This window comes from Trematomus bernacchii, unplaced genomic scaffold, assembly GCF_902827165.1.
Source record: "Trematomus bernacchii unplaced genomic scaffold, fTreBer1.1, whole genome shotgun sequence".
In the NCBI taxonomy this organism is placed as follows: domain Eukaryota; kingdom Metazoa; phylum Chordata; class Actinopteri; order Perciformes; family Nototheniidae; genus Trematomus; species Trematomus bernacchii.
Window position 1 is genome coordinate 3,691,076 of NW_022987648.1, and position 25,491 is coordinate 3,716,566.

General features: G+C 41.6%; 1 protein-coding gene across 1 annotated transcript in view; it reads right to left on the reverse strand.

The window, feature by feature from the left end:
- The window catches only part of gli2a (GLI family zinc finger 2a), a 98,615-nt gene that overhangs the window by 29,411 nt on the left and 43,713 nt on the right, over positions 1–25,491 (reverse strand). The window contains exons 3-4 of the mRNA XM_034134529.1: positions 13,214–13,319; positions 3,271–3,467 (exon numbers count right to left, since the gene is read on the reverse strand). Coding sequence (XP_033990420.1) covers positions 3,271–3,467; positions 13,214–13,319 — 303 coding nt within the window. The remainder of the gene's footprint in view (positions 1–3,270; positions 3,468–13,213; positions 13,320–25,491) is intronic.

A 25,491-nucleotide genomic window follows, 5' to 3' on the forward strand; every position in this document is an offset into this window, starting at 1 on the left:
GAGCACAGGCCGCGTGTTTGTGCTCCAGCAGCAGCATATTCCTAAGGTTTCTCTACAGCTGCCGTATCACGTTACCGCCTCCACAGAGCAGCGTTCTGTGTTTGTGCGTTCACTTATGAACACAGAAAATGACAGACAGCAGGTACACCTCCACTGGTCCCAATTCAATCAGGCAAAAAGTTACACTGTAAAAACGGATTCTTCTTACAAACAATTATAGTGAAACAATGTGGAGTCACAATTCATACTCACACACATTACACTATAGGTTAGTGTCATAAGTTTATTAACTACAGAATATGATACGCCACATTTTCTTTGTTAGGAGGAAGTTGTGCACATGTTATCGACCCTATCTTTTCTTTCGATTTTGGGGCATTTTTGAGCTTCTGACATTTTACAGGGAAATAAAATGTTAGAAGGTAAGAGGCTTTTTATATGTCTCTATCTATCGCTTGATGCACCTTACGGTGTCCATAAACATTATTAATTCAGATTTTTTGGGTATTTGTCAGAGTTTTGTGTCTGGTTTTCTGGTTAATTGTTGTTGCATATCAGAATCAGAAACAGCTGTTTGGTAACAAAGCTGTTTGGTTGCCTCCGTGTATATGGTGCATACATAAACACAGTGAAAGAAGATCATTTAAAAGAAAGGGACCAAAACAATATTTTAAAAACTATTCTAACATTAAAATATAGAGAAATATTTAAATGAAATATAGATATACCAAAAAACTACGGTCAGTATGACAAAACAGCCCTGCTGATATGAAAAGAGGTAGTGCATAATCAGTTGTATGGAAAGCTTGTGCCATCTGTGGAAAAGGAATATTGGATACCTGGATACACTGTAGTACAATCAGTTTGAAATAACTTGTACTTCAGTCCATTGTTCTAGTCCCCTTTCCACCTCTTATGCATTTCGCAAAGAACATTTACCACTTGCCTCGCACCCAGGTTTCCCTATCAGAGGATTTACACATACTCCACTGATCTCCGTGGTCCTACAGACTTTATTTATGTTCTGCAGAGCTGCACAGTGTCCTCCATTTGGTGCCATACTTCCCTGCCACTTTATCAGTGACAGCATCTCTTCCGCATTGCTTCTCTTGAAAGCCAGGGAGGCATTAGTTGCCAGCAGCGTGTGCTTGGGGATTTATCGGTGCTGTAGCAGGCCTGTGGCTCCTCACTTCTCCAACCTGTTGTTTGAACAGGGCAGCGAGTTCAGTGGTGCCGCGTGTTTCTTTCTGTGCTCATTTTCATGGTTTCTCCTGCACAAACAAATACAATGAGCAGGAAAGTTGCCCGCACCGCAAAGCAAGTCTTGGATACATTCCCAAATCACCAGCATGCACACACATGCAATCACACCATAACATGCTCGATGAAAGGTGTACTTCATGTATGGGAATACATAAGGTGCGAGGCTAATTATCACCATCAGTTAAATAATCAACTGTGTAAACGAAGCAGTCAGAGTTGGTTTATAGTTTGCAGGATACATAAATTGTGAACCCGCTCAACTGTAATACCACCTCTTTAATTTGAGCTGGTCAAAGCAGCTGCAGGATAGCAACCATGTAGATGATTTTCCACATCACTTAGTGTAAGTGCATGAGTGTTTGTGGAAGAACAGGTATGCATTGGAAGTTATTCACACATCAGGCACAGGGTTCGAGTTATAAACTCAGCTCTATGGGGGCCTTTGAAACTAATACATCTGTGTGCACGCATGCACGCGCGCACGAGCACACACACACACTCAAACTCAAACACACACACACACACACACACACACACACACACACACACACACACACACACACACACACACACACACACACACACACACACACACACACACACACACACACACACACACCAATAATAAACATATGGACAGGGGTTACTATTTTTAAAAATGTGCAAATGTATTTGGGAACCTATCCATGAGAACATATTTTGGGGGTGGACCTCAAATCCTCTAGGGGGGTCCGGGGGCATGCCCTCCCGTTAAGATATTTATTTTATTTTGGAGTTAAATGCATCAATCTGGTGCATTTTGAGGGGAGAATAAAGAGACTAGATCTATGGGAACACCCATATGAAACAGATGCCACATCATGTAGACAGACAGTCACCCTGTGTGAGGCAAACCCACATTTGCGCAGCATTGCGTTCACAATAGAAAAATCGCCAGGCCATCGGGAAACCTCCCGGTCCTCCCGATGGCCAGTCCGGGCCTGCCAGCAGCCCTCTACTTGCTACAAACTTAAATATGAAAAGGTTCAACTACGCACACACACATCATCTCGGCTCGCGCAGCACGCTCACAGGCATAGATTGCGCAATAATGTATTGCGCACCTTGGAGGTGCAGGGCAGGCATATTATTATTCAAGAGATGCGTAGTTCTTTTGGAAAACATGTTTTTCTTTTAGCCAATTTACCTCGTTAACGTAGATATTACTCATTACATTGACACATGCATTATTTGTGATTAAAATAATGGTTGTTGGTAATGTATTATTGACCCCCACAGATGTATGATTTCACTGCGTCCGTGGGAGCTCAGACCCCTCCTTATGGGAGCTCAGCTCCCATTGGCTCCCACATAACTCGAACCCTGATCAGGTACCTCTACCAGCAGAGGTGATTGACAGCATGTGAGAAGCTCCTGCATGTCTTCCTCACATCCTGTTACAGCGCTTGCAATAGGTAACTAAATGTACCTGCCCTAGTGTTTATTTTGATTAAATGTTTATGATCAAAAATGTGTTTGCACGATATACGATTGGTTTATCTACATATATACATATTTAATGATTTGTATTCCTTAATTTCTTGCTGTTTTTGTTTATATTAAATGTATAATTATTTATTGCAATTATTTCAGTTAGAATAAAGTAGTTGTTTATGCTTTTATTTTGAAGGCAGTTTTGGGCACTGGGTGATTTGGGCACCTGGTGTTTATATTGGAGACAACTGGTGGTTGGATTAGCGCACATTTACCAGGGTGATTCAAGTGAAATCTATAGGAAAGGCTGCAAGACAAGAATACACTGTTCATTGTACCTTTGATGATATTGGAACCAAAGGATACTTTCGCTTGGACTTAGATCATTCCCTGCGTAAGATTCGTTAACTGGGGCTTCACTGGCAGTTTTATTTTGAGTTATTTTCTGTTTCATATCTTTATGATTTTCACGCTACAATATTATTAGACAATTATTGTTAATGCTGCAACGCCGGCACGTGGGTCAGATCTTACCTTCAGCAGGACTCAGTCCTCGGGCCGCTGAGATCATGGAGAGGGTGGGGCTGCTGTGCACCGAGCGGAGGTAGTGCTCCATGTGAGGGCTCACATAAGGATGAGGATGGCTGAACGGTGATTCTCCTGATCCGTGGGGTGACAGGCGGATCAGGGAAATATCTGAGATGACTGGACTGCCCGTCAGTCCTGGATGTCTGTGAGGAGGGAGTTAGAGTTAGACCAGTCTAAACAAATGACACAGACAAATAAGGAAATAGGAGCAATGGAGTATGAGGGTCATAGATAAGTAGAAAAACAAGAGCAGATGCTGGGATGTGGATAGTGGAGACATCCTGTGTTCATTTAATTACTTGGATTGTGCTCAGTTATCATCGTGAGTGATCTTCATTGGTATGTTCATAGACAAGCCTTAACCACTGTTATTTCACAAAAGTGTCTGCCGTCTCAATCCACTTACACCCCCCCGGTCCCGCAGCTAATACATAATAATCCCTTTTTGTTCGCCTTCTCCTATTAAGCCCTAGAGCCACAGACAAGTCGAGACCGAGGGCTTTCCATTGCAAGGCTACCAGGAAGTGTATCCTCTATCAGTTTGGGTGGGCAAAACACTGTCAGGTTTTACATGGTGTATGATAAAAGAGTACAATTGGATGTTCAAAAACCTTAAGTAGCAGTCTATAGGGCAAGAAAAGTCAGAAGTTCTCCAACAGCCTGCCGGTCACATGGAGCTGTTCACTAAATATGTCATCTCTGACAGGTAATTGGCGTCTCTGCTTGCAGAAACACAGACAAGTGGGTGTTGTAGTTCTCAAACGCCCAGAGGGGCTGAACTCCAGATAAAAACGTCTGCTGGCCGCTGGCAGTGGCACATCCCTTTGAAGGGGCACTGGTACTTATGTCGACCTAGTGTGCTCCTGCTCTGATAAGAGGCCTGCCACCCCCCCCCCCCCTGTGTGTGGCAGGAACACCTGGTAGACAGTCATCCCTCAGAAAGTCTCTTAAGCAGGAGGAGTGACGACTAATAGAGGACCACTGAATGACTTGGCTGTTTAATAAATTGTCAATCTTCACTCAATACAATCTTGGAATGTAAGTGGACTTTAGGTGAAATACTCTATGATTGAACTGAGAGTTAGGTTACAGTGATACAAGTCAACTTCTTTCAGAAACACCGAAAAAACTGAAACATTGACTTTATTAAATGTATTATGTCAACAGATTTCACTTAACTGTATTAGGTTAGTTGAAAGCAATAATATTAAGTTTAACGTTTTTTCAGTGAAACAAAGAATTGAATGTGGAATATTATGGATTATCTTAAATTATTGATTGATACATTTTATTTCGAACAAGTAAAATAAATAATTACAAAAAACAAAGAAATGTTGCAGTGCATAGAGAAAACTAAACAAAGTGACATTTACAACAACAACAACAACTGCATTAGCAACATAAACAGTCCCACATCTAGTGTTCGAAAAGGAGTGAGTAGAAGTATAATTTATTTAATCTCACCCCCTTGTCCCTAAATGATTTATTTATAATCTATAATCTAACACATATACACACATACACATATATACAAATATGCACATATATATATATATATATATATATATATATATATTATAAAACACAAAGGACCCCTACACATTATCTTCATTAAAACATGTGGCAACAAGCATTAACATCCTCTTACAAGTTTTTATATATATATGGGTCATCAGTCAAACTCTGTTAGGAAAAAAGGACAAAGACAAGAAAAAGGGTTGAAGGTAATCAACCTCAAGAGGATTTAGATGACTCACTGTAATGTCAGTGAGGCCCCTACTCAATGAGCCTGAGTAACAGATGACTTACATGTCAGGCATGGGAGCCTCTTTTGAAAATGGAATTCCCGTTTGAGGTCACTTTACTGTTAGGTCAACATTTATATTCAAAGTGTTTGAATGACCCCATTGGACGGTATCAAAGAATACACACTACTTTGTCCATCTCATAATAGTGAAGCATTCTGTTGTATAAAATATGACCATATTGACACTCAGAATTATAAACACAATGTAATTACAATAAAGGCACTATGCCCTATCTCATACTGTGAACGAAAGTAAAAAATAATGTTTCTATCCGTCACGTAAACAGCTGATACAGTAAATGGCTAATGTCTTCATCCTTGGATCATGCTTCACTCTTTAAGAATGTCTCATGAACATTGGGCCGGCAGTCTTTCTGTGATGCTGACAAACCAAAACAGAGGACATAGCATAGCTGTCTTTATGAGTGCCTGAGAGATGCTGTTTAAGCTCACAGTGTAGCAGCCTGGTGGCTGTGGTGAACACATGAGTGTTTATATGTGTGGTTTTGATTCTTGGCTGCAACAACTGCATGTGTAATAAAAGGGTGTAACAGATAGTTCATGTTGAATGGTGCCCGGATCACAATAGCAAGTGACATTATTTTTCTAAGGTAATTAGTGGTTACATCCAAAGCTTTTGTATCAGTCTGCACTAAAAACCACGAAACATTGACTTTAATGAATGTATTATGTCAGAAAGATTTCCACAACTGTATTAGGTTAGTTCAAAGCAAAACGAATAAGTTTAGATAAAAAACATTAGGTTCAACTTAATATTGTTGCTTTCAACTAACCTAATACAGTTATGTGACATTTGTTGACATAATACATTTAATTAAAGTCAACGTTTCAGTTTTTTCAGTGAGTGCTAAGCAATGCAGACAATAGATGCCTTAAGTTTAGTTCAAATTAGATAAATACATACATAAATATTTCAGTATAGATCTGTAGAACATCAGTCAGAGGTGTCAGATGGGTTGACCCTGATGAAATGAGTGTGACTGGTCCAGGTTGTAGTTACTGTCTATGGCAATGAAAGGTGGGCTTATGAACCCCCCCCCCCCCCGAAATCCCTCTCCAGAGTTTCCCTGCTCAGTTTTTCATTCCCTGCCTATGTGCGGACGCCAACCTGCACCCGGCCCAGCTGAGGCAGCCAACCAACCGGAGCCCGGCCCTCGCTCCGTTTCCAGTAAGCGCCTGCAGACTGCTGGCCTTGTCTGAGGGCCAACTTTCTGCCGTCAGGCCCAGTCTTCCCCTGCAAACAACCATAAAGAGCCCTCTGTTCTGGGCGGGAGCGGAGAAGTGAGAAGAAACAGACGCTCCATACACAAAAACACGCTTCCCTCAGTCCGACTCAAAGCAGCACACAGAGAAGTTGGCAGTGCCGCCTCAGATCAGAGAAGAACTACCTGGGTACACTGGCTCTGCTGCTGGCTCTCTTTCTGATCAGACAGGGAGACTCACAGCTCAGCAAAGAAATCACACTGGCATTCCCACCATCAGTGGTGGGAAAATACTCAGATCTTGTACTTAAGTAGAAGTACCAGAGTGTAGGAATAATCTGTTACAAGTAAAAGTCCTGCATTCAAAATGTTACTCAAGTAAAAGTATAAAAGTATTATCATCAAAATATAGTTAAAGTAGCGACAGTAAAAGTAGTCATTGTGCAGATTGGTCCATTTCAGAATAATATATATGATATGTTTTATAATGATTGATCATGAAAGTGTTCTCAAAGCTGGTAAAGGTGCAGCTAGTTTGAATGACTTTGTATACTGCAGGGTAGCTTGTGGATTTACTCCAGGTGGAACTAAAGTCTGATTTAACACTTGGTTATATTTCACATCATTCATCCACATCTGTAAAAAATGGAGTAAAAATTACACAATTTGGAGTGATGTGGAGTAGAAGTACAAAGTAGCAAAGAATGTAAATACTCAAGTAAGGTACAAGTACCTCAACATGTTACTTCAGCACAGTACTTGAGTAATACTAAGTTACTTTACCTTTTGCCCAGCATTTAGATGAATACACTTCTAATGCAATATAGTCCAATATGTTTCCACCATGGAAAGAATCAAATAAATACCATCCTAATGTCTGCAGCACCTTTACCTCCATTTTGATTAGTGGTGATAAATGGATCCCGGTTTGAGCCAGATATCAAGTTTGATCAGAGTATGCTTTAAATCGTAGAGTCATAAAAGATGAGGCTGGCATTATAGCATATTTTCTGAATCTTACTACCAGGCCCAAAACAACCATGTGTTAGTCCCTCTGTGAGTCCCCTGTGATCATGCTTTATGTGTAATAATATTCAGAGCTTAAAGTGTACACTTCAGTATGTCATAGTAATTATAATCAGCGTGCTCCTCCACCAGCATGTTCCACCTACCAGAAACCTTTTTGCAATACTTTACTTCAAACCTTTATCCATCAACAATAGTTATTTGTTTCTTGGCCGATAGCAAACCAGCGTGTCGACACACAACACTCCAGCCGTAGTAAATCACCCAGACGACCTTGATAATACGGTGAAATGTGCTGCTGCTGCCTGTCAGGAGGCTGCAAATAACAGTCCTGTCTGGCAGGTACCATTATTGAAGCGCTGTCGATCCACCCTTTTTCTGACAAGATGTTACTTGAAGTCTGTGTGTTTTCCAGAGGCTTCAGAGGCAGAGGCTGAATGGGAAGCTCTTTGAGGCCTGGCTCTTAATAAGTGGCTGCCTTTTAAAGAAGGTTCCATCATACCTGAACACAATGGATGGCTGGCCTGGTGGAAACATGCTAAGAAACTCTGTTGAAAATCTAAATTCTTCAATGATGCCAGATAAAAGTGCTCTGAGGACCCTTGTAAGGCAGATACTTGAACAGGAATAGATGGAGGGATCCAGTGAGGAGATGACATGCTTTCAGCTCCTGCAGGTAATTGCTATTTTGTCTCTGTGTTCTGTACTGTGTGATTACATGCTCTCTGTTGTTCCATTGTTAAATCCCTGCTGTGAGAAAAAGTGATTGGGACATGGCGCAGCTTGTTGAGCATATGAGTAACGTGATGAGTAAGTACATACCAGAGTGAACATACAGAGGAGTGTGTCCCAAACAACCTCTGGACCAATCCTATGAACTACTTCACCCCAGGAAGGAAGACTTCAGGTATTTTAGCGTTGATCATTTGAACCAATCTAGTTTCTTTGACAGCGTATCAGGGCCATGATAGAATCAGAATCAGAATTCCTTTATTATTCCCGCAGCGGGGAAATGTCCTACAGTCATACAGCAAATGTTGCATAGCATGTCAAAAAGGCAAGCAATAATAAAGAGTAAGCTAACTTATTATATATAGAGAAGAAAAGCACACATTAGTAATAATAGAATAAAAATAAAGGCAATAAGTACACAATCATGGCTAAAAAGTTGCAGCCGTTTTAAGAACTAAGAGGCATATGTTACATTGCATTAGGTAAGTAAAGCACATTGAACTACCTTGTGTCTGAAATGTGATATATAAATGAACTAACTTTAACCTTAACAAGGTGCTGAGACACTATTAAAATAAAAATGTTGTGAAATGTATAACAATGTATGTTTTTCACAGTGAGTATTGTACAGTGTTGCATAAATTTCTCTCTTCAATCTCAGATAATTTGTGAATTTCTTTCGAGCAAATTAATTGATTGATAGATGATGTTTTTAATATTAGAGAATTAACCAATTTCATTTTGGATTTAGTTATATGACGGTATATTAACCTTCTTCCCAGCTCCGTAACTATCTTTTTACCTTACCTACAATAGTCATAATACAGCCATGTTCACTATAGTGTGAAATGGGTCTTTCTGCAGCTGATGACTCTGCGTATTTCTCTCTCGGCTGCCACAAGATGCTGCCCATGCAACCTGTGTTTGAGGAGCGGGCTTCACCAACACTCTGAGTCCGGTTTCTGTCCGTCCTCCTGCCTCCTGGCTGACCAACAAGTCACAATTTGCCTCCCTGGCATTTTCCCCACTGGCTCGGGTGGGATGAATTATGATGTGACACACTCCCTTCTGTACTTCTGGGCAGCCACGGCGATCAAGATGAATCACCGCGCTGCCCCACAGGGGACACTAAGAACTTGCCTTGGTTGTTTTTGGGGCCCTGATCAGGATGCTGAGGATTTGGACACAACTTGATACTGTACTCCCCGAGAGGAGGGGGCAGTGTACAAAGGAGGGGCCCAGTGGAATGTCAGCCGATTGGATAATATACTTAAATGAGACGGGATTTTACAGAGGGTAATTATCTATTATTCTGCTCCGCTGCTGTCACATACCATTTAGACTTTTTAGAGTGCAAGAAAATCATTTTGAGACCGTGTGATCAACCGTGGACATTTCGGGCTATTGATTTGCCACTTCGCAATCTTTTGATTGACAGGTCTCTTGTCTGTTCTGCAGCACATTCCAGGCTGTAACTCAGGGAGCATCCACATTCAAACATTATCCGTGACGACGAGCCAGGCCGGGGCCAACAGGCAACAACATGACACGTCTGTCAAGACCACTGACAACCAATTGTCAGGGTGGAAAATCTGGCACCCCCACACTTCCATGTTAACCAACCTGAAACAATGAAGCGAAGAAACAACATGGACTCGATCTGTACACTGTCTTTAATCAACACATTCCGTGCTGCGGGCTGATTTCCTGCAGAGTGGGACCACATGTGTTTGTGTACAGGGGCGGTGTCTGCCACACAACATCCTTGGGCATATTTCAACTTTTCTTGTGCTGCAATTTGCCCCCGACTGCCTCCCAAAAAGCATAAATACAAGCTGTGGAATGAGCGGGGGATCTGTTTTTCTCATCTGTTGCATTGTCGTTGAGGTTCTGGGAACGGAAGGCTGGATTTCGGATGCTAATTACTCGGTCAAACACGTTGGCACGCTGGCTGGCTTTCCGGGCTTGTGGGTTTGCACAGAAGATGCCCGACTCCACAATATGCAGAACATAAGTTCTGCTGTCATCCCACAAGAGGCTCCGGCATGTTTCTGCTCTCTGATGTTCGTAAAAGGCAGTAAAACCACAGCCAGAAGGTTGCTACTTTTAAATTCTGCATCAAGAAATGAGAAATGAGCAGAAAGATGGCAGAAGCAAGGCTGCTTCATGAACTGACATTGGGTAATGCAGAAAAAATAATCTATTGTACTGCACAGGAGATTATTTAGGGCAAACACAGCTTTTGGAAGAAGAAAAGGGCCTTAGACAGTCCAACAAGAACCTCAATTAAAGGGTACTAACAGTTTAAAGGACACAGGATGGCATGACATATAAAAAACAATATCTCTGGTTCATCCATTTCTATAATTCCCTTTAATAGTTACTCAATGAGTGCAATACTCTTTAATGACTGCTAATGCCTAACAAATCAAATAATTTACTTTTCAGATGAATTGTACAGCATATACTGATAAGACACATACAAGAGAGTCAGGAAATGACGTTTAGCAGAAAGAGTCACTTTAATATCAGATCATTGGTGGATTTCTATCAAATGAATAATTTTTGGAAATGAGATAATTTACCTTTTTACTTTAATGGTCATAATGGTCAGCAGTGGGTGTAAAGTAACTAAGTAGATGTACTCAAGACCTGTGGTTAAGTACAATTTGGAGTACTTTACTTAAGTATTTCAATTTTTTGCTACTTTGATTTTATACTCCACTACGAGGTAAATTGTGTACTTTTACTCAACTACATTTATTTAATATCTTTAGTTACTTTACGGATTTGGATTACTGATATAATCAAGTGTTAAATCAGACTTTAGTTCCACCTGGAGTAAATCCACAAGCTACCCTGCAGTATACAAAGTCATTCAAACTAGCTGCACCTTTACCAGCTTTGAGAACACTTTCATGATCAATCATTATAAAACATATCATATATATTATTCTGAAATGGACCAATCTGCACAATCACTACTTTTACTTGGTAAAATACAGTATAAGTATATTTTGTTGCAAATACTTTTCTACTTTTACTTGAGTAACATTTTGAATGCAGGACTTTTACTTGTAAAGGAGTATTCCTACACTTACTCAAATACAATATCTGAATACTTCTCCCACCTCTGATGGTCAGGAAATGACATGTAGCAAAGGTTGCACGTTGGCTCAAAACTGCTGTACACATGGGTACGTGCACGTGCTCACTGATTCACTAATCTGCGATGGATCCCCCCCTGACAGGGAGCAGGTAACACGGCAGAGAGACTGCAGGATCTGCATTATGACAGCTGTGACCTCCTGACCTGCAGCCCTCATTATGTTACATGCAAACAGTGATGAAGAGCGCTCCATATGGAGTTATCCCGATCCTTCAGACAGGTAGTAGAACCCTGACACGCTGCCACGACGCTGACAAAACGCTGCCACGCTGCTCCAGTTGCCGCGACGATGCGCAGTAATTAGGTGAATTTGACGCGAGCCGGCACAGAGACAGCCGGATCAAGGTGTTGATGAATTGGTGGGGGCACTCTGTCAGAGTCACATCACATTAATCAAAACAGAAGCGGGTGCAAAAGCTAGCTGTCGATCCCCCCCCCCCCCCCCCCCCCCCTCCGCTTGCTTTGCAGGTGATGAATAGCTCTGCCTCACTGTGTATCACCGGATCTCGCTGAATTTAAATGTAACAGCACAGTTCCTCACAAAACCTCTATTGATCTTACTCCTGGGTTCCTTTCCTAGTTTCGAATACTTCAGATAAGCACGAGAAGGCCGGCAATGTTTGGAAGGCACGACTTTTATGGTAATGCCACATAATAAAGTCAGAAAACAAATGAGTTTCTTCTTAGGTCGATGCAAGTTTCAAATCCAAGCCCGCAGCCGGTTTATACTAACCAATGTGAGCCCATGTTTAAAAATGTAATTTTTAGAAATGAAATAGATTTCTTCTTCAACAGCCAATAATAATGCAAGGATGTTAGGATTTTTAACAAATGAAGTGCTGCTAGTTCTACTCAAGTGAAGAATCTCCTTACAACACTGTTTCTCAAATGCCTTTGTCCAATAATAGAACATTTAAGTGTAGGATATGTGTACATGTTATTCAGCATTTAAAGATATTTGTGGTAGTATTGTGAATTGTTGTGTTCTGTATTGTATATGTACAGGAAACATTTTGTATTGTTATATTTTCTATAGTATCATTGTTGTATTTGTTGTTTGACCCTGACTGTAAATCAAGTTTCCCATCCTGGTTGATAAAGTAACCTTAGTAAGTAACCGGAGACAGAAGAAAAAGTCAACAGTGTAGTTTTGTTGTAGTTCTAATGTGTCTCTCATCCTCCCTGTCTCCCTCTTGCTCTGTGTGTCTTGTCTGTCTTTGATGTATTTGAACTCTGCTCTGTCAATACAGCTCAGAAAGAGCAGCATGTTCTAGTCTCAACTCTGCTGTTGACAGATCGGAGTAAAAGGGATTGTCTGGAAGAAAGTGACAGCTGACCTCCACCACGCACAATTAGCCACGATGGATCTTAAAAAAAAATCACAAATCACAAATCACAAATCTTCAAGTGGAATTGGTGACTGTTTTACATTAAGATCTATTTTTTCTTTATGCCCTTAATCTCAAAGTGATGTTTCAGTACTGCTGACACGAGGATGACATGACTCATTTGTTACTTGCATTATCAGGTGAAAAGCACGTTTGTTTGAACCCTTTTTATTGTTCGACTGCTGTGTTCTTGCTTGGTAAATGCCTTTTCTTTTTTAACGGGTAAACAATGGAAAGGTTGGATAACCATTGTTTTCTGTGTTGTCGTACAGAATCATTTGTATCAACTTACATTAACTCGGAATTGTAAGCTGTATGATTGGATCAAATAGAAATATTCTAAAAGTCTTGTGCAATATTTTCTGGTCTTTTCATTGAAAGCCAGCCTGACATATTTGGTACCTTTAAACTTTGGGATCTCCTCCACATTATATTTGTATTTAAATAAACATGGATTATTTACATGATTTGGTACCACAGATGGAACACTGTTTTTTAGGAAATATATACTTTAACAATGACAGTGATATCAATGAAGACTCACCCATGCATGGCGTGGAGTGGATGAGGCTCATAATGGTATCGGCCCTCGTGGTGTCTCATGTCGATTGGGATGGGGGTGTGAAACGTGGGGAAGAGGTGGGGGAGACCTGGGAGGGAAAGAGAGACAATGTCATAAATCAAGATAACAGCAAAATACAGTGAAGCAAATACAGTGACACGTTTCCTAAAGAGGGCCTAACATTAACTAATGTAGTAAAAGACGAACAAATGCTAAGGCTGGAGTTCAGTTCCTGACTAATGCCTTGAACGCAGCATGAGATGAAACTGAAGCGTTTTACAGTTCCTGTAATCCAGCAGTAATGGATACCTTTTACACTGTCTGTGGCTTTTGCCCCGAGAACTGTATGTTCATTAATGGCCATGTATATCCAATGAAACCAAAGCATGGTTTACACAACAATGAATGAGTTTTTATGTGTCAGACTAAGAATGCACGAGTCCACCATTTCCTGCCATTAATGGTCTGATGGCTTGAGGGGAGTCTCATTAGGACAACACAGCCTTCATTAATAACTGTGATTACAGCGAGTAGCAGAGAGCACTGTCCTGGGTGAGGAGGAGGAGAGCTCTCATCAGACTACAGGTTCTCAGTTTTACATGTGTGATGCAGGACGACAATCCAGAATAACTTCTGATACAGAGCACTTTCAGATGCGTGTGTGTGTGCGTGTGTTTGTGTGTGTGTGCTCTAAAGAGGGACAGAGATAGAGACAGAGTGCAAAGCAGCTCCCTTGGGTTGGTCCAGAATGCTATTAGGATTTTTTGGCTGTACGGTCCAGTAAACCTGGGCTGACCTGGTAGCAGAGACCCCAGGGTTAAAGGTCAAAGCTCAGTGAGAGCAGATCGGTATCTCTGAGAGGACCACTGGGACTGGGTGGCAGGGGGAAATGAGCTCATGTTATCAAACCAATGACATGCCAGCGTTTTAACAAAAACACATTTCAAGGGTGTTTGAAGAGAATAGAAGGAATAGTCATACTGCAAAAATATTTCCTTTTCTACAGCCGTAGTCAATCAGGACAAACAGAAAAACTTGCATTCACTTATCATTCTCATCAATTCCACTTTTCTCACGCTACCATCAATGAAATCTAACTTTCTGCTGGTTTTTCACATTAAAAGTCTGCCAGTAAAGGAATTCATTACAGCCGTTCACCTATACTGGAGGGCTTCAAATGTCACACATCTCAGTCATATTTTTTATTGACGGTAGTTACAATGATGGGGGCGAAAAAAAGTAGAAAAGTGGAAGTGACTGGAATTAGTTAGTCACTAAAAAACCAGGGCAACGGAATGCTGGGTGTCAGTAATGGGGGAGTGTAAATTGTACTGACTTTATCAAGACAACAGTTAGATATGGAATCTGTTTTTTTACTGGAACAGCAGAGAAAGTAGATCTCAAAACATCTGTAATATAAGCTTGTATTACAAATGAACCCTCTCAATGTCTGGTTCTGTGACATGGAGAGGGTATTTTTTATCTGCTTGCCATTTTACTGCAAGGAACATTTTTTGCATACATGGAATCTGCATTCAATCCCAGTGTTTGTCACTTTAATCACAGAGATTATCATATCGTGTGGCTTTTCTTTTCAAAGTCGGCATTTTTCAAACACCTCCCTGTTTGAGGTGTGCCTTCGGGGGGCTAACAAGGTGTAACAGGACTCCGTGCCTTTAGGCCGTGGCAGAACGCTAAATGTTTGTTTTTAGGTAATGCCAAGTACAATGACAGACATTACTGCTACTTAACCCTGATTGAGCCTTTTGTTATTGTGATCGAGGTAATCGTCATGATGTTGTAGCATCTTGTTCTGATGGGATTACACCCAGAGGAGAGGAGAGCTCCCTGAGGGCGGCCTGAACTGTGACTGCTGTGGAATTAGTTTAAGAACAAGCATTAGCCAACAATTTCCCTTCTGGAAGCGTTATGTCGTTTTCTGTCTGCTGTATTTTACAAATGATTTTTCACAGTAGATTGACATTTTCTGAAGATGCAGTTGATTAAGAGTTGATCAGAATCAGAATGGAGTTAATGCCAGGTACGTTTACACATACAAGGAATTCGCTTTGGTGTATGAAGGTGGGAACATTAACAACATAAGAAAATAAGTTGTTAGAGAAGGTCAAACATATAACGATTATAAAAAGAGAATATTTGAAAAAAGGCATTTAAGCCCAATTTAGATAAAAAACTTGGTACAGTGAATATATGACAATATATAACACAGTACAGTGTATGATATTATATTTTAAAGTGGAGGTCTGTACCTAAATGTGCAAAATAATATTTAAATGGATTAACATGAACATGGCTCACAGTATTTGAAAAAATAACAAAATGTTGTTCACATGTATTCCTGTTTTTGCAAAGATGAGCCAAAATGGTCCAAACTGCCCTGAAAATCTGATATTTTAAATGAAAGATTATGATTATATTGCCAGAGGGTATGTCTTCAAACATGCCAGGTTCATCTGTGCAGAAAGTACAGACATGGCAGATTTGCAGGGTAGTAAAACTAATGACTACCGTTAAAACTTTACAAATCACTGGATGTCTGCAGGTGAAATAAGTCTCAAAATGCCCCGCGGCACAGTACCAAACAGTGAAAAGGGCCTGTGAAGCCAAAGTGAGTTGTAAAAATGTGTCTGGTGCCCCGCGCTGCTTGTCTCCTCTCGTCTCTGAGCTCAGAAGGCCAAGGGCTCTGTGTTTCTATCAAGATCTACGCCGCTGGATCTCAGCCAGTGACCCTCCCTTGCTTTTGTGCGTGAGACAGACGGCCAATTCCGAGTCAACTCGTGAGCTACAAAGCCAAGAGAGGCAACCGGTAAATGAGTGAGAGGGAGTGAGAGCTGGGAAAAGGAGTTGGAGCTTTGTTTCACAAGTGGAGCCAGAAGTTGGGGCTTTGTCTGAGAGGTGCCCCCTGCTTGTGCTGCCTGGCACATCTCTGGTGGAGAGGGGCTGGGGGGGGGCAAGGGACGAGGAGATGAGACAAAGACAAAGACAGACACAGCAAGGTTGTGCTGGAAGTCAGGAGGCACAGGAGCTTCTTTCACTTTAAGAGTGTATCAATGCACTTTCAAGGGCTCTCCTTTTTTCTTTCAGTTATTGCACTTTATTTAAATGTGTTATGTCAACAAATGACACATTATGTGTTAGGTTAGTTGAAAGCAATAAGGCACAATACATTTAGTTTAAGTCAACGTTTCAGTTTACTCAGTGTATCTTCCTTCGATAAAGTTTTGGTTATCAAAGGTAGCGCTCTTGACTTCAAGCTTGTAATCTGAGAATCACTCCCATCAATGACAACTTCTAATGCACAAGGACGTTAATTCTAATGAAAAAGTCGTAGATTGCTTGCGGTTTTTCTTTCAGTACCCATTAAGAAATAATGTAATGGTCATTAGTACACAGGCAGAAACACACCTAAAGAACCAGCCCCAGCCAAAGCCCCAGAGGCTGATCTCCCCCCTGCCCGCTCCCAGCGTGGGGCTGCTGATGTGGGGGCGATAGGAGCAGAGCAGCCCCTTCCATCACCCGGACAGCTGCATTGTTTCCTGTTCTGCAGGGACGGCTGCCGACAGGTACATGGCGGGGACAATTCACACACTTCAGCGGCTTGATTTACCGCCCGTCTATCCTCTGGGTGTGTTAGCACACAGCCTCACTTCAGCTGGGCCTCGTACTGCTGAGGACTGTTCAGACCCATTTGCACAACAAACAACATAATGTGACATTGAGACAGAGGATATACTACCTATGCTACCTAAAACCACATAAGCTTACTGAAGGAGCTATTTCAGATGTTTTGGAAAAGTTTGATATAATAACCATGATGCCTCACTTTCTCAGATCTCAAGGTTATCAATAAACTCCGCCGTTCGAACACAAGTAGCACGTATGTACAGCTTTTTAAAACACGGAACATCATGCTAAACCTTTGACTTGTTTGAAAAGTCTTAGAGCAGTAAGCAGTAGAAAGCATTTACGGTTAGTTGTCTTATCTGTCACTGATTCAGTCTATCTTTCAAACTCTCAAAGAGGAGGCTGAACGTTCAAACAGTGGAAAGAGTAACAAAGACAGTTATGATGAATTTTATTTGGTCTTATTTGGCTATTTCATTTCACATCTCACTCGTGAAATTTGTATTTTTTTTGTCCAATCCAGAGTTTCAATCAAATCATAGCTGGACTTATTTAATACAGTCACTACTGCAGAGTCATTATTCCATTTTAGTTTGGCTTTATTTTACTCTAACATGCACATTTTATTAAACATGGCAAGTGCTTAGAATGCCCTGAAGAGCTTTGGGACGGTGTCATCTAAAACCATGAATCACATCAGCCTACAGGAACCTCTAACTGGTGGCTGTTTTCAGGCAGTATATCTGCTCAGATCTCTAACAACATGTTTTAGGACAGAACACGTCTTTGCCCCCTATACTGTAGCCCCCATCATGACGTTCCAGACGTGCCAAACTTCCTGTCACATCTTAGCATCTTAAAGGCCCGGTTTGATCTCTCACTGAAGACAATGCCAGGTGTTGGGCGATAACAAAGGCCCCTTTGAGTCTCATGACTCAGAGACAAAGGAAGGAAAAGCACTCTCTCATTACGTCCAAATAAAACTCCAGATCAGGACCGTGCTGGAGTGCACAGTGGAGTGGGCTCATGTCTTGGAGGAAGTACTCAACGATAATAATAATGCCCTGAGAGGCCAGGTCAGGCCAGGAATAATTTTGTGAAAAAAAAGAAGCTTTTGTGGCGCTCTGAGAGAACAGGGCAGTGAGAGCGAGTGAAGAGGAGAGGGGGGGGTGCTCCATTCAGACAGGAAATTCCAGCAGAAAAAGTTGGCCCGGGTCCTAACTACACAGCGCTGTGCCAACGGCTATACACAAACGCTCATGTGCATGCATACACACTCACACACTCGCAATTACACACACAGACACTGATTTGTTCTGCAGTTCACTCTCAGTAAGCAACCATCAAGAGGGACTGACACAAACACAGACGTGTTACTTTGAGGTTCCACAGACATGCCTCTCTTAAACACACACACAGTCACACACACACACACACACAGCACAGCAAGTGTTATGCCCAAGGTTAATAAAAAGTGTATGTTTAACCTAATCCGAGAATCCCGCTCTACACACACAACATGAAACCTGCAGGTTTAGTTTGCAAGACGTGGCTTCCTCTAGGGCAGTGCATGGGCGAGTGATGGCGACAGAGGGATTAGAGGCTTACAGAGAGCACGGAACCACCGCCATCTATGAAAGGAAGTCTTAATAGAGTGGCTCTTTACTTTTAACTGCCCTCGGGGAGGGTAAAATGATACCTTTTTTATTGATAGGGGGATTTTTGGCAGAAGGTAAGTGGATTAGGCCAGTGGTCCCTGTAATGACACAAGACGGTTTGAGCGGAAATTCATTAGTCCTTGTGAACTCGTGCTAAGTGTGTATATGTTATGATGAACACATCAAACACTCTCTCCCTGGGAAGACTAACACCGCTGTTTTCCAGAGGTTTGGAGACAGCACTGTGAGGAGGGCATGGCGTTTGAAGTTTGTAACTGATAGCACATTGTGAAATCAGATGTTTATACTTCAAATATAACAATGTCCATTAGTCAGTCATCTCGGTTAGGAATGAGTGGTGATCTTTAACACTTTTATAGTACAGACCAAACTGTGTCCATACCATGCACTACGGTAATCAAAACTGACATGACATTAAAAATGATACTCAGATTAGCAATTCACTGGGTGGCTGCTTTGTTAAGGCACACATTCTGTACAGTTACAGAAGCTGTGTTTGGAAAACATCTAACATTGAGGAAGTTATTATTTTTTTAATTGAACTGATAAGACAACATTTGTATTTCTCTGTAATGTACCGAAACCCAGGTTCTGTATAAGGTCTGATATTAAAGCCACTTTGTAAAGAGCACACACGTATTTGAAACACTTTTGGCTTTAGCTCTGTTTTGGTCTCCACCAACTCCTGAGAAGTACATCTGTCTCTTCAGCTGCTAAGTTCTCCACTATATTCAGCAGCTAGTTGCTAACTTTGTCTGCCAGCTGTTTGCTGCTGAGCAGGTAGAATTGTTTTGAAACAGCTGAGCCTGTGACATAAGATTTTCAACAACATAATTACTCTGTAGCTATGTCAGTTTGACAATAAAGAACCTTGAACCTTGAACCTTGAACCTTGAAAGAGACATGGTTGATGAGAGCGCAGAAACACAGGGAAGTCCTGGACAGTTATACCAAAACATGACCTGAAAGAGGTTCAGATGCTGTGTAGAGATGAGACAGAGCTGTATCATGCTCTGTTCGTTCGTCCCAACAAGACACACCTTCCAATGTACACATATACAAAGGATTGACTCATACTACAGGTTTTCTTTTTAAATATCTAATTATTACCAGGCGTATTTTCTTTGGAGTCTGCATTTACAACAGCAACTGAGTACAACAAAACTATTGGTCCATTTGTATGATATTTGGTGGGAGGGTTTAACATTGGCCTTGGAAGAACACATCACATTTTAGAATCAGAATCTTGTGGCGGATACACAAATAATGTTTTACTTTCATGAACACAGCAAGTAAGGGCCTTCGGGAGGTCTGGGCTTCCCGAGTGCCCTTCTAGTTAATGAAGATATTCTAATAAGCTGTGCTGTATTAGTGTTAGATAACAAAAAGGCAGTGTGTATATCTCGTTGACATGGCGCCCTTATCCTTCCCCCCAGATGTGTTGTATCACCTAGCAGGGGTTCTGTCCCGCCATGTTTACAGATCCCTCTCAGACCCAGCTGGCCTCTCCACCCCCCCATCAGTCTCTGTCAGGTCTGCAGGCCGGCCTCAGCCATCACTCCTTGGTCTCAGCATCAACCCCGCGAACCCACCACCACTATTATCCATCACCTGGGTTACAAGGGGCTTCACCAGCAATCCTAATTGTTCTAAAGACCAAGACCTTATCTCAGCTGGGTTGCCATTAGCTGGTGGTTCTAACGGTCATTCAGTGTGAAACAGGTACCGAGAGAAGTAGCATGGCAAGAAGAGACTCTTACTTTTGTCAGACACTTGCACCTCCAAAGCGTCAATGTTTGTTTTTTACATCTGCGATATTGACTGTTCTACAGTGTTGCTATTCTACATGGTACAAGTGTTTGTCCAACTCTTTCAAGTCAGAACTGCTCCACCAGGTGAACATCTGCTCAAAGATTGTAGGTCAACCCTGTGAGAGACTCTATGAATCAGCTTACCTAAACAAAATATTAACATCATCTGACCCCACCATGTCCTCAGCAGTGGATATTCATTGTTGCCATCATATCGAAGATACAGGGTCCCTGTGATTTAATAAAGTTAGACTAAAGCACTCCTTTGTGCACCAGTCAATCCTCAAATGAAATACAGAGTTAAATAACAGGGCAAATGTACGTTAGAGGGTCTTGTACAAGTACATTTTTCAGAGATTGTATTAGGTAAGTTGAAAGTAATAATATTAAATTCAAACAAAGAATATTGGGTTTTACTTAATATTATTGCTTCCAACTAACTTAATAGAGTTATGTGAAATTGTTGACATAATACATTTAGTTAAAGTGAATGTTCCGTTTTTTCAGTGTATAAAGTATTATCCTATTATTGTCTAACAATGGCATGCATCATGGGCAGAGAGTTGGGGGTTTAGTGGGCTGGGTCTCCCCTCCATGAATGACTGTGTTAAAGGTAGCTTGGCTTAGCAACCTCTCCTTGTAGCAGGCTGCAGACCTCTCTGTGAAGACGGATGAGGTGTCAGGATAATCAGCTTCCCATGTAGACTTCTGATTTATCGCCTGGCCTCTTAAGAGCACAGGTGTGGGGCTGATCAAGTAATTAATGCACTGGGTTTGTTATTGTTGCTACGGTGGTCATTTCAATTCAGGAGGATGCACGGCAACACCATGATAAACCCAGTCTCAATTAGGAGTGATACTTGAAATACTGCGTTGCACTACTTTATGTGTTCCCCTATACCCATTCATCATAAGAAAGCATCCGTGTGACTTCATCATCTGGTCCTCGTTCTCTCAGGGCTGAAGCAGCATTTACTTGCCAGTTTCTGGAAAGTGTAAATGGACCAATCAAGCCAAGAACTTCAAACGGCGGGAACCCGGAGCTCCCCTCTGTCTTCCGTGAGCCCTTTAACCTCTGAGTCACAGCTGACGGAGAAGCTGCCAGTTCACACAAAGAGCGTCCTCAGCACCCTATGACGGCATCTCAGCACAAGCTCAGCACCCCCCCCTCCTCCAAGACTTGTAAACAGGGCTTTTTTCTTTGAGGAAAAGGCTGAGGAAATACCCTAAAAACAGCAGACAATGTGTGGGAGAGCGAGGCAGAGCACATCAATCTAAAGTCGTCTCAGCTGGGGGTCACCATGAGGTGAGGCGCCCCCCCGGGGAGACGCCTCTCTGGGCCCGAGCAGGGGGCTGGGGAGCGTCTCCTGGACAGACCTGGTCTCTCTCAAGGAGTCCGTAAGATGTGTCTTACCGAACATTTCCTTTTGAACAGCGAAGACACCGCTGTTATTTAAGACAGGATTGATTTAGGCTTTAACAGGTCAGAGGGGAATTCTGCTTGAGGGAAAAACAACTCATGTTTAAAATAGTCCATGTCTTTTAAAGTGTTTATACCCATCAGCCCGGAGGTTTTATTAAATAAACGACTGATATCCATTAAGTTCATGATGACATTAATAGCAGCATAGTTTACAACAGCTCTAAAAACATGTGGCCCATTTCAGACTGAACTGTGGGACACTTCGCTCCACATTCTCTTTGTGTCTGTTTGCATTACAAAGCCGGACAATTCTTAGTCTTTTAAAAGTCTGGAGACAGGTGAGAACAAATGATCAAAAATACTTTGAACCATCCACAAAGTAAGATACTAAGGTTTATGTATACTCTGCAACAGTTGAATCAAAGGTCGACTCTCACTAAAAGACTGTAAACATCCTCTAGTTGATCTTTTTAAAGCTGGAAATAGATTTGGAAAACTCAGCCAACTGTTGGTGGCGTTCATAACACAGGGCAGAGCATCTCCAGGCCCCCCCCCCCACTCTTAGGTCATCTATCCTGATAAGATAAAGCGTTGAGGCCGAGCTGTTTATACAGACACACACACGGCAGCGGGGTCTTATAAACCCCCTTCCCGTCTGGCCTCTCTCTTCAGAGCACGATTGAGCGTGGAAACCATCTCACTCTGGGAATTTGTTTTAAAGCACTAACAAGAAACAGCTGTAAAGCAGGTCAGAGGGCCTCCAACCAACGGGATTGGCTCTCAGGTGATATCCCCCCCCCCCAAAGAAAAACACACCCTCTGCTCTGATAATGCTGCCCTGCTCTTTCTCTTGAAGTGACCCTCATTTTAGGGTCCCTGTTGTACAACGCAAATAGGAAGTTGATAGTGGTTGATATATGTGAGATTTAATATGAAAAACAAACATTTGAAGGAATTCAAGATACATTCTTTCACATTCGGAATGAAACTCAAGGTTTAATGTCTTATAATAAATACATTTAATAGAAGTGTAAATGGATCCCATAATATTCTGAGAAATACAACTTCCCCAATACACCACAGATCTGAAGAAAGTCTGATGTTTCCTTTCTCATTTCAAAAAGCCAGAGTCAATCATGAATAACTCAAATCAAATATTCCCTAAACTGATATGAATTGAACAGTAATTGAATTCATTAACAGTAAATTATTCTCTGACCTGCAGGGAGTTGAATTATTGTTTTGTGGAAGATTCCTCAATGTATTTACACACATTTCAAATCCAGAGAAATTCATAAACCCTGCTTCTCCTGCTGCAGTTAGCAGTAAACTGTGGCATGCTTGCTGACTTGTTTTCCATCTGTTGTTGTTCCAGGTACAGTCGTTGGACTGTTGTCAGCGCTACCCAAAAAGACAACTCCTAACCTATCGCCGTGACGACAGAGGACTGATTTATGAACCAGCTTTTTCATTTTATAGAACTTTAACAGCACAGCCGTGCGCTTCAAACCCTGCATGACCACTGTGATAAAGAACTGTGGAGAGATGTCCCCCCCTCCCCACCTCTGGTTCTTTGACTCCAGGCTCTTTATTGAAGCATCCTGGTTGTTTTAAACAGAGTCAGTGAAAGGAAGTAGTCCAATGGTTCAGACTGGAAAGCACAGCGGTCTGAAAAGGTGCAGAGACGGGGGAGAATTAAGTGGAATTTTTCCCTCTTCACAGCGGGGGAGTGACGTGGAGTCAGAGCTGTGTAGGTTTAGTGGCATGTTAAAAAGCACGCTCCTGGTTATTGGTGAATTTAAAAACAGCATTTTGCTTCCTCTTAAGGTTTCAATAGGAAAACAAGACAGCCTTGCTTCAGGCTAGAGTAAAGGAAGACGTTAAGAGGGTCCGTTGATTCAGTGATAAGAGGGAAGGAAATAGAAGAAGAGGTCATGGGGTCAGTGCATTATAAGGGCCAAACCTCTGGGATCTGCAGGTCATGTGATTTTAGTTTATCTGTCGCAGGATGCCAAGATTACTTAAAGAGGACCTCTCTTTCCGCATTGTTATTGAGTTGAATCCTTGTGACGATTTATTAAGAGTCTTAGTGACATATTATATTGGAATATATTATTATATATATTATTTATTTGTATTGTCTTTTGTGTTATTTATTTTATATTTTTTTACGTTTTTTTTATATATAGATATATATATGCGTTGGTATTAGGTGTTCTTTTTAATCACAAAGCTATGTGATTACCTTGGAAGGGAGAGATAGGATTGATTTGTAAATTGTCTCTGTGTTTGGTTTGTGAAGCACTTAAACTTACCTTTTTGTATGAAAAGTGCTATACACTGTAAATAAAGTTTGATTTGATTTGAGAAAACTGCACAAAATCAGTTGTGCCCTCTACTCAATGAGTGCTGAATGGCATCAATCAGCAGTGCATTCATTGGTAGGGAACTCTCAGTCTGGCAGCGAGGGGGGGGGGGGGGCTGTGGAAGCGATCTGAGCGCTTGCATCTCTGCAAACTGGAGGCCGGTTGATGTGTTTACTTGGCCTTAATGCAAGTATGGAAGTCAAAATAAACAAGGGGCCCTATGAGTAACACATGTCGCTTTCATCAGTCCCTCGCTGGCAATGGGGTCGAATCGTTTATAAAGGAGAGGGATTTGTGACATTCAAAGAGAAAAGAAGCTTGCTCTGTGTTAGTCTACATGTCTGTCTTCATTAGATTGTATGCAGGCAAATGGAAAAGCCATCCAGCTGAGTGGAGGAACGCTTGAGTCAGAGAGGAAATGGCAAACACAGAAAACAGTTAGCCTGCGGGGGAAATGACATCTGAGTCTGTGCACAAATCCAGAGAAAGTTTGTTTTTCTGCAGCGCTGCACTTGAAACCCAGTGATGATGTGTTCTCAGGTGTGTACACGTGCACACCTGACTGTAATGTGGATGTGTTTCCTGACAGGTGACAGCAGCTGAACGCTCCAGAGACAGCAGGAGTGGCCAGCACATTACTCAGCAACAACAAACAGCAGCCTCAAGATAAGGCATCATTTGTCACAGGAGCTGCAGCGACACACAGCATGCATCGTGAGATAAAATTAGCTGCTTCCCCTGTGTGACACTGAGAGAGGTGAGTCACCTCGGGGTAAGCCTGTGGGGGAATCTCCTTTATCTGCCAAACTCTACGGTGGATACGGTGGGATAGGGCTCTTCATCATAAGGAAGTTATGCTGCGGTTTTGTATGGAACTTTCATATCAAGTGTTTCCTTCAAGTACCCTGTTTTAAAGCATACATTACAAGAAACAAGAAGAGAAATTAAACGGAACATAAAAACAATACAGTTGTTGAATAAAAAACATGCATTTCAGAGCAAACTATAACATTTGCTCTTGGAACCACTAGAAAAAGAATTGGAAGTGAGAGTAGAGAAAGTGCAGTCGAACGCTGAACATGAAGTTCATCAAAGAATTCTGTGAGCGCAATACAACAGATATCTGCATCATAATAGAAACAAATCATCTTCGTAATAAAAAGTCCTACTTAGTGATAATTCATGGTATGGACCATGTATACATTAAGTCTTTTAAGAAGATAATTGAAGGAATATCGACTGTCCAATGGTTATTCAAAGTGTTCAATAGGCTCAATCAAAGCTGACCAGGCCATTGGAGATCACAAAAGAAGTACCTGCCATACAAGACACTTTA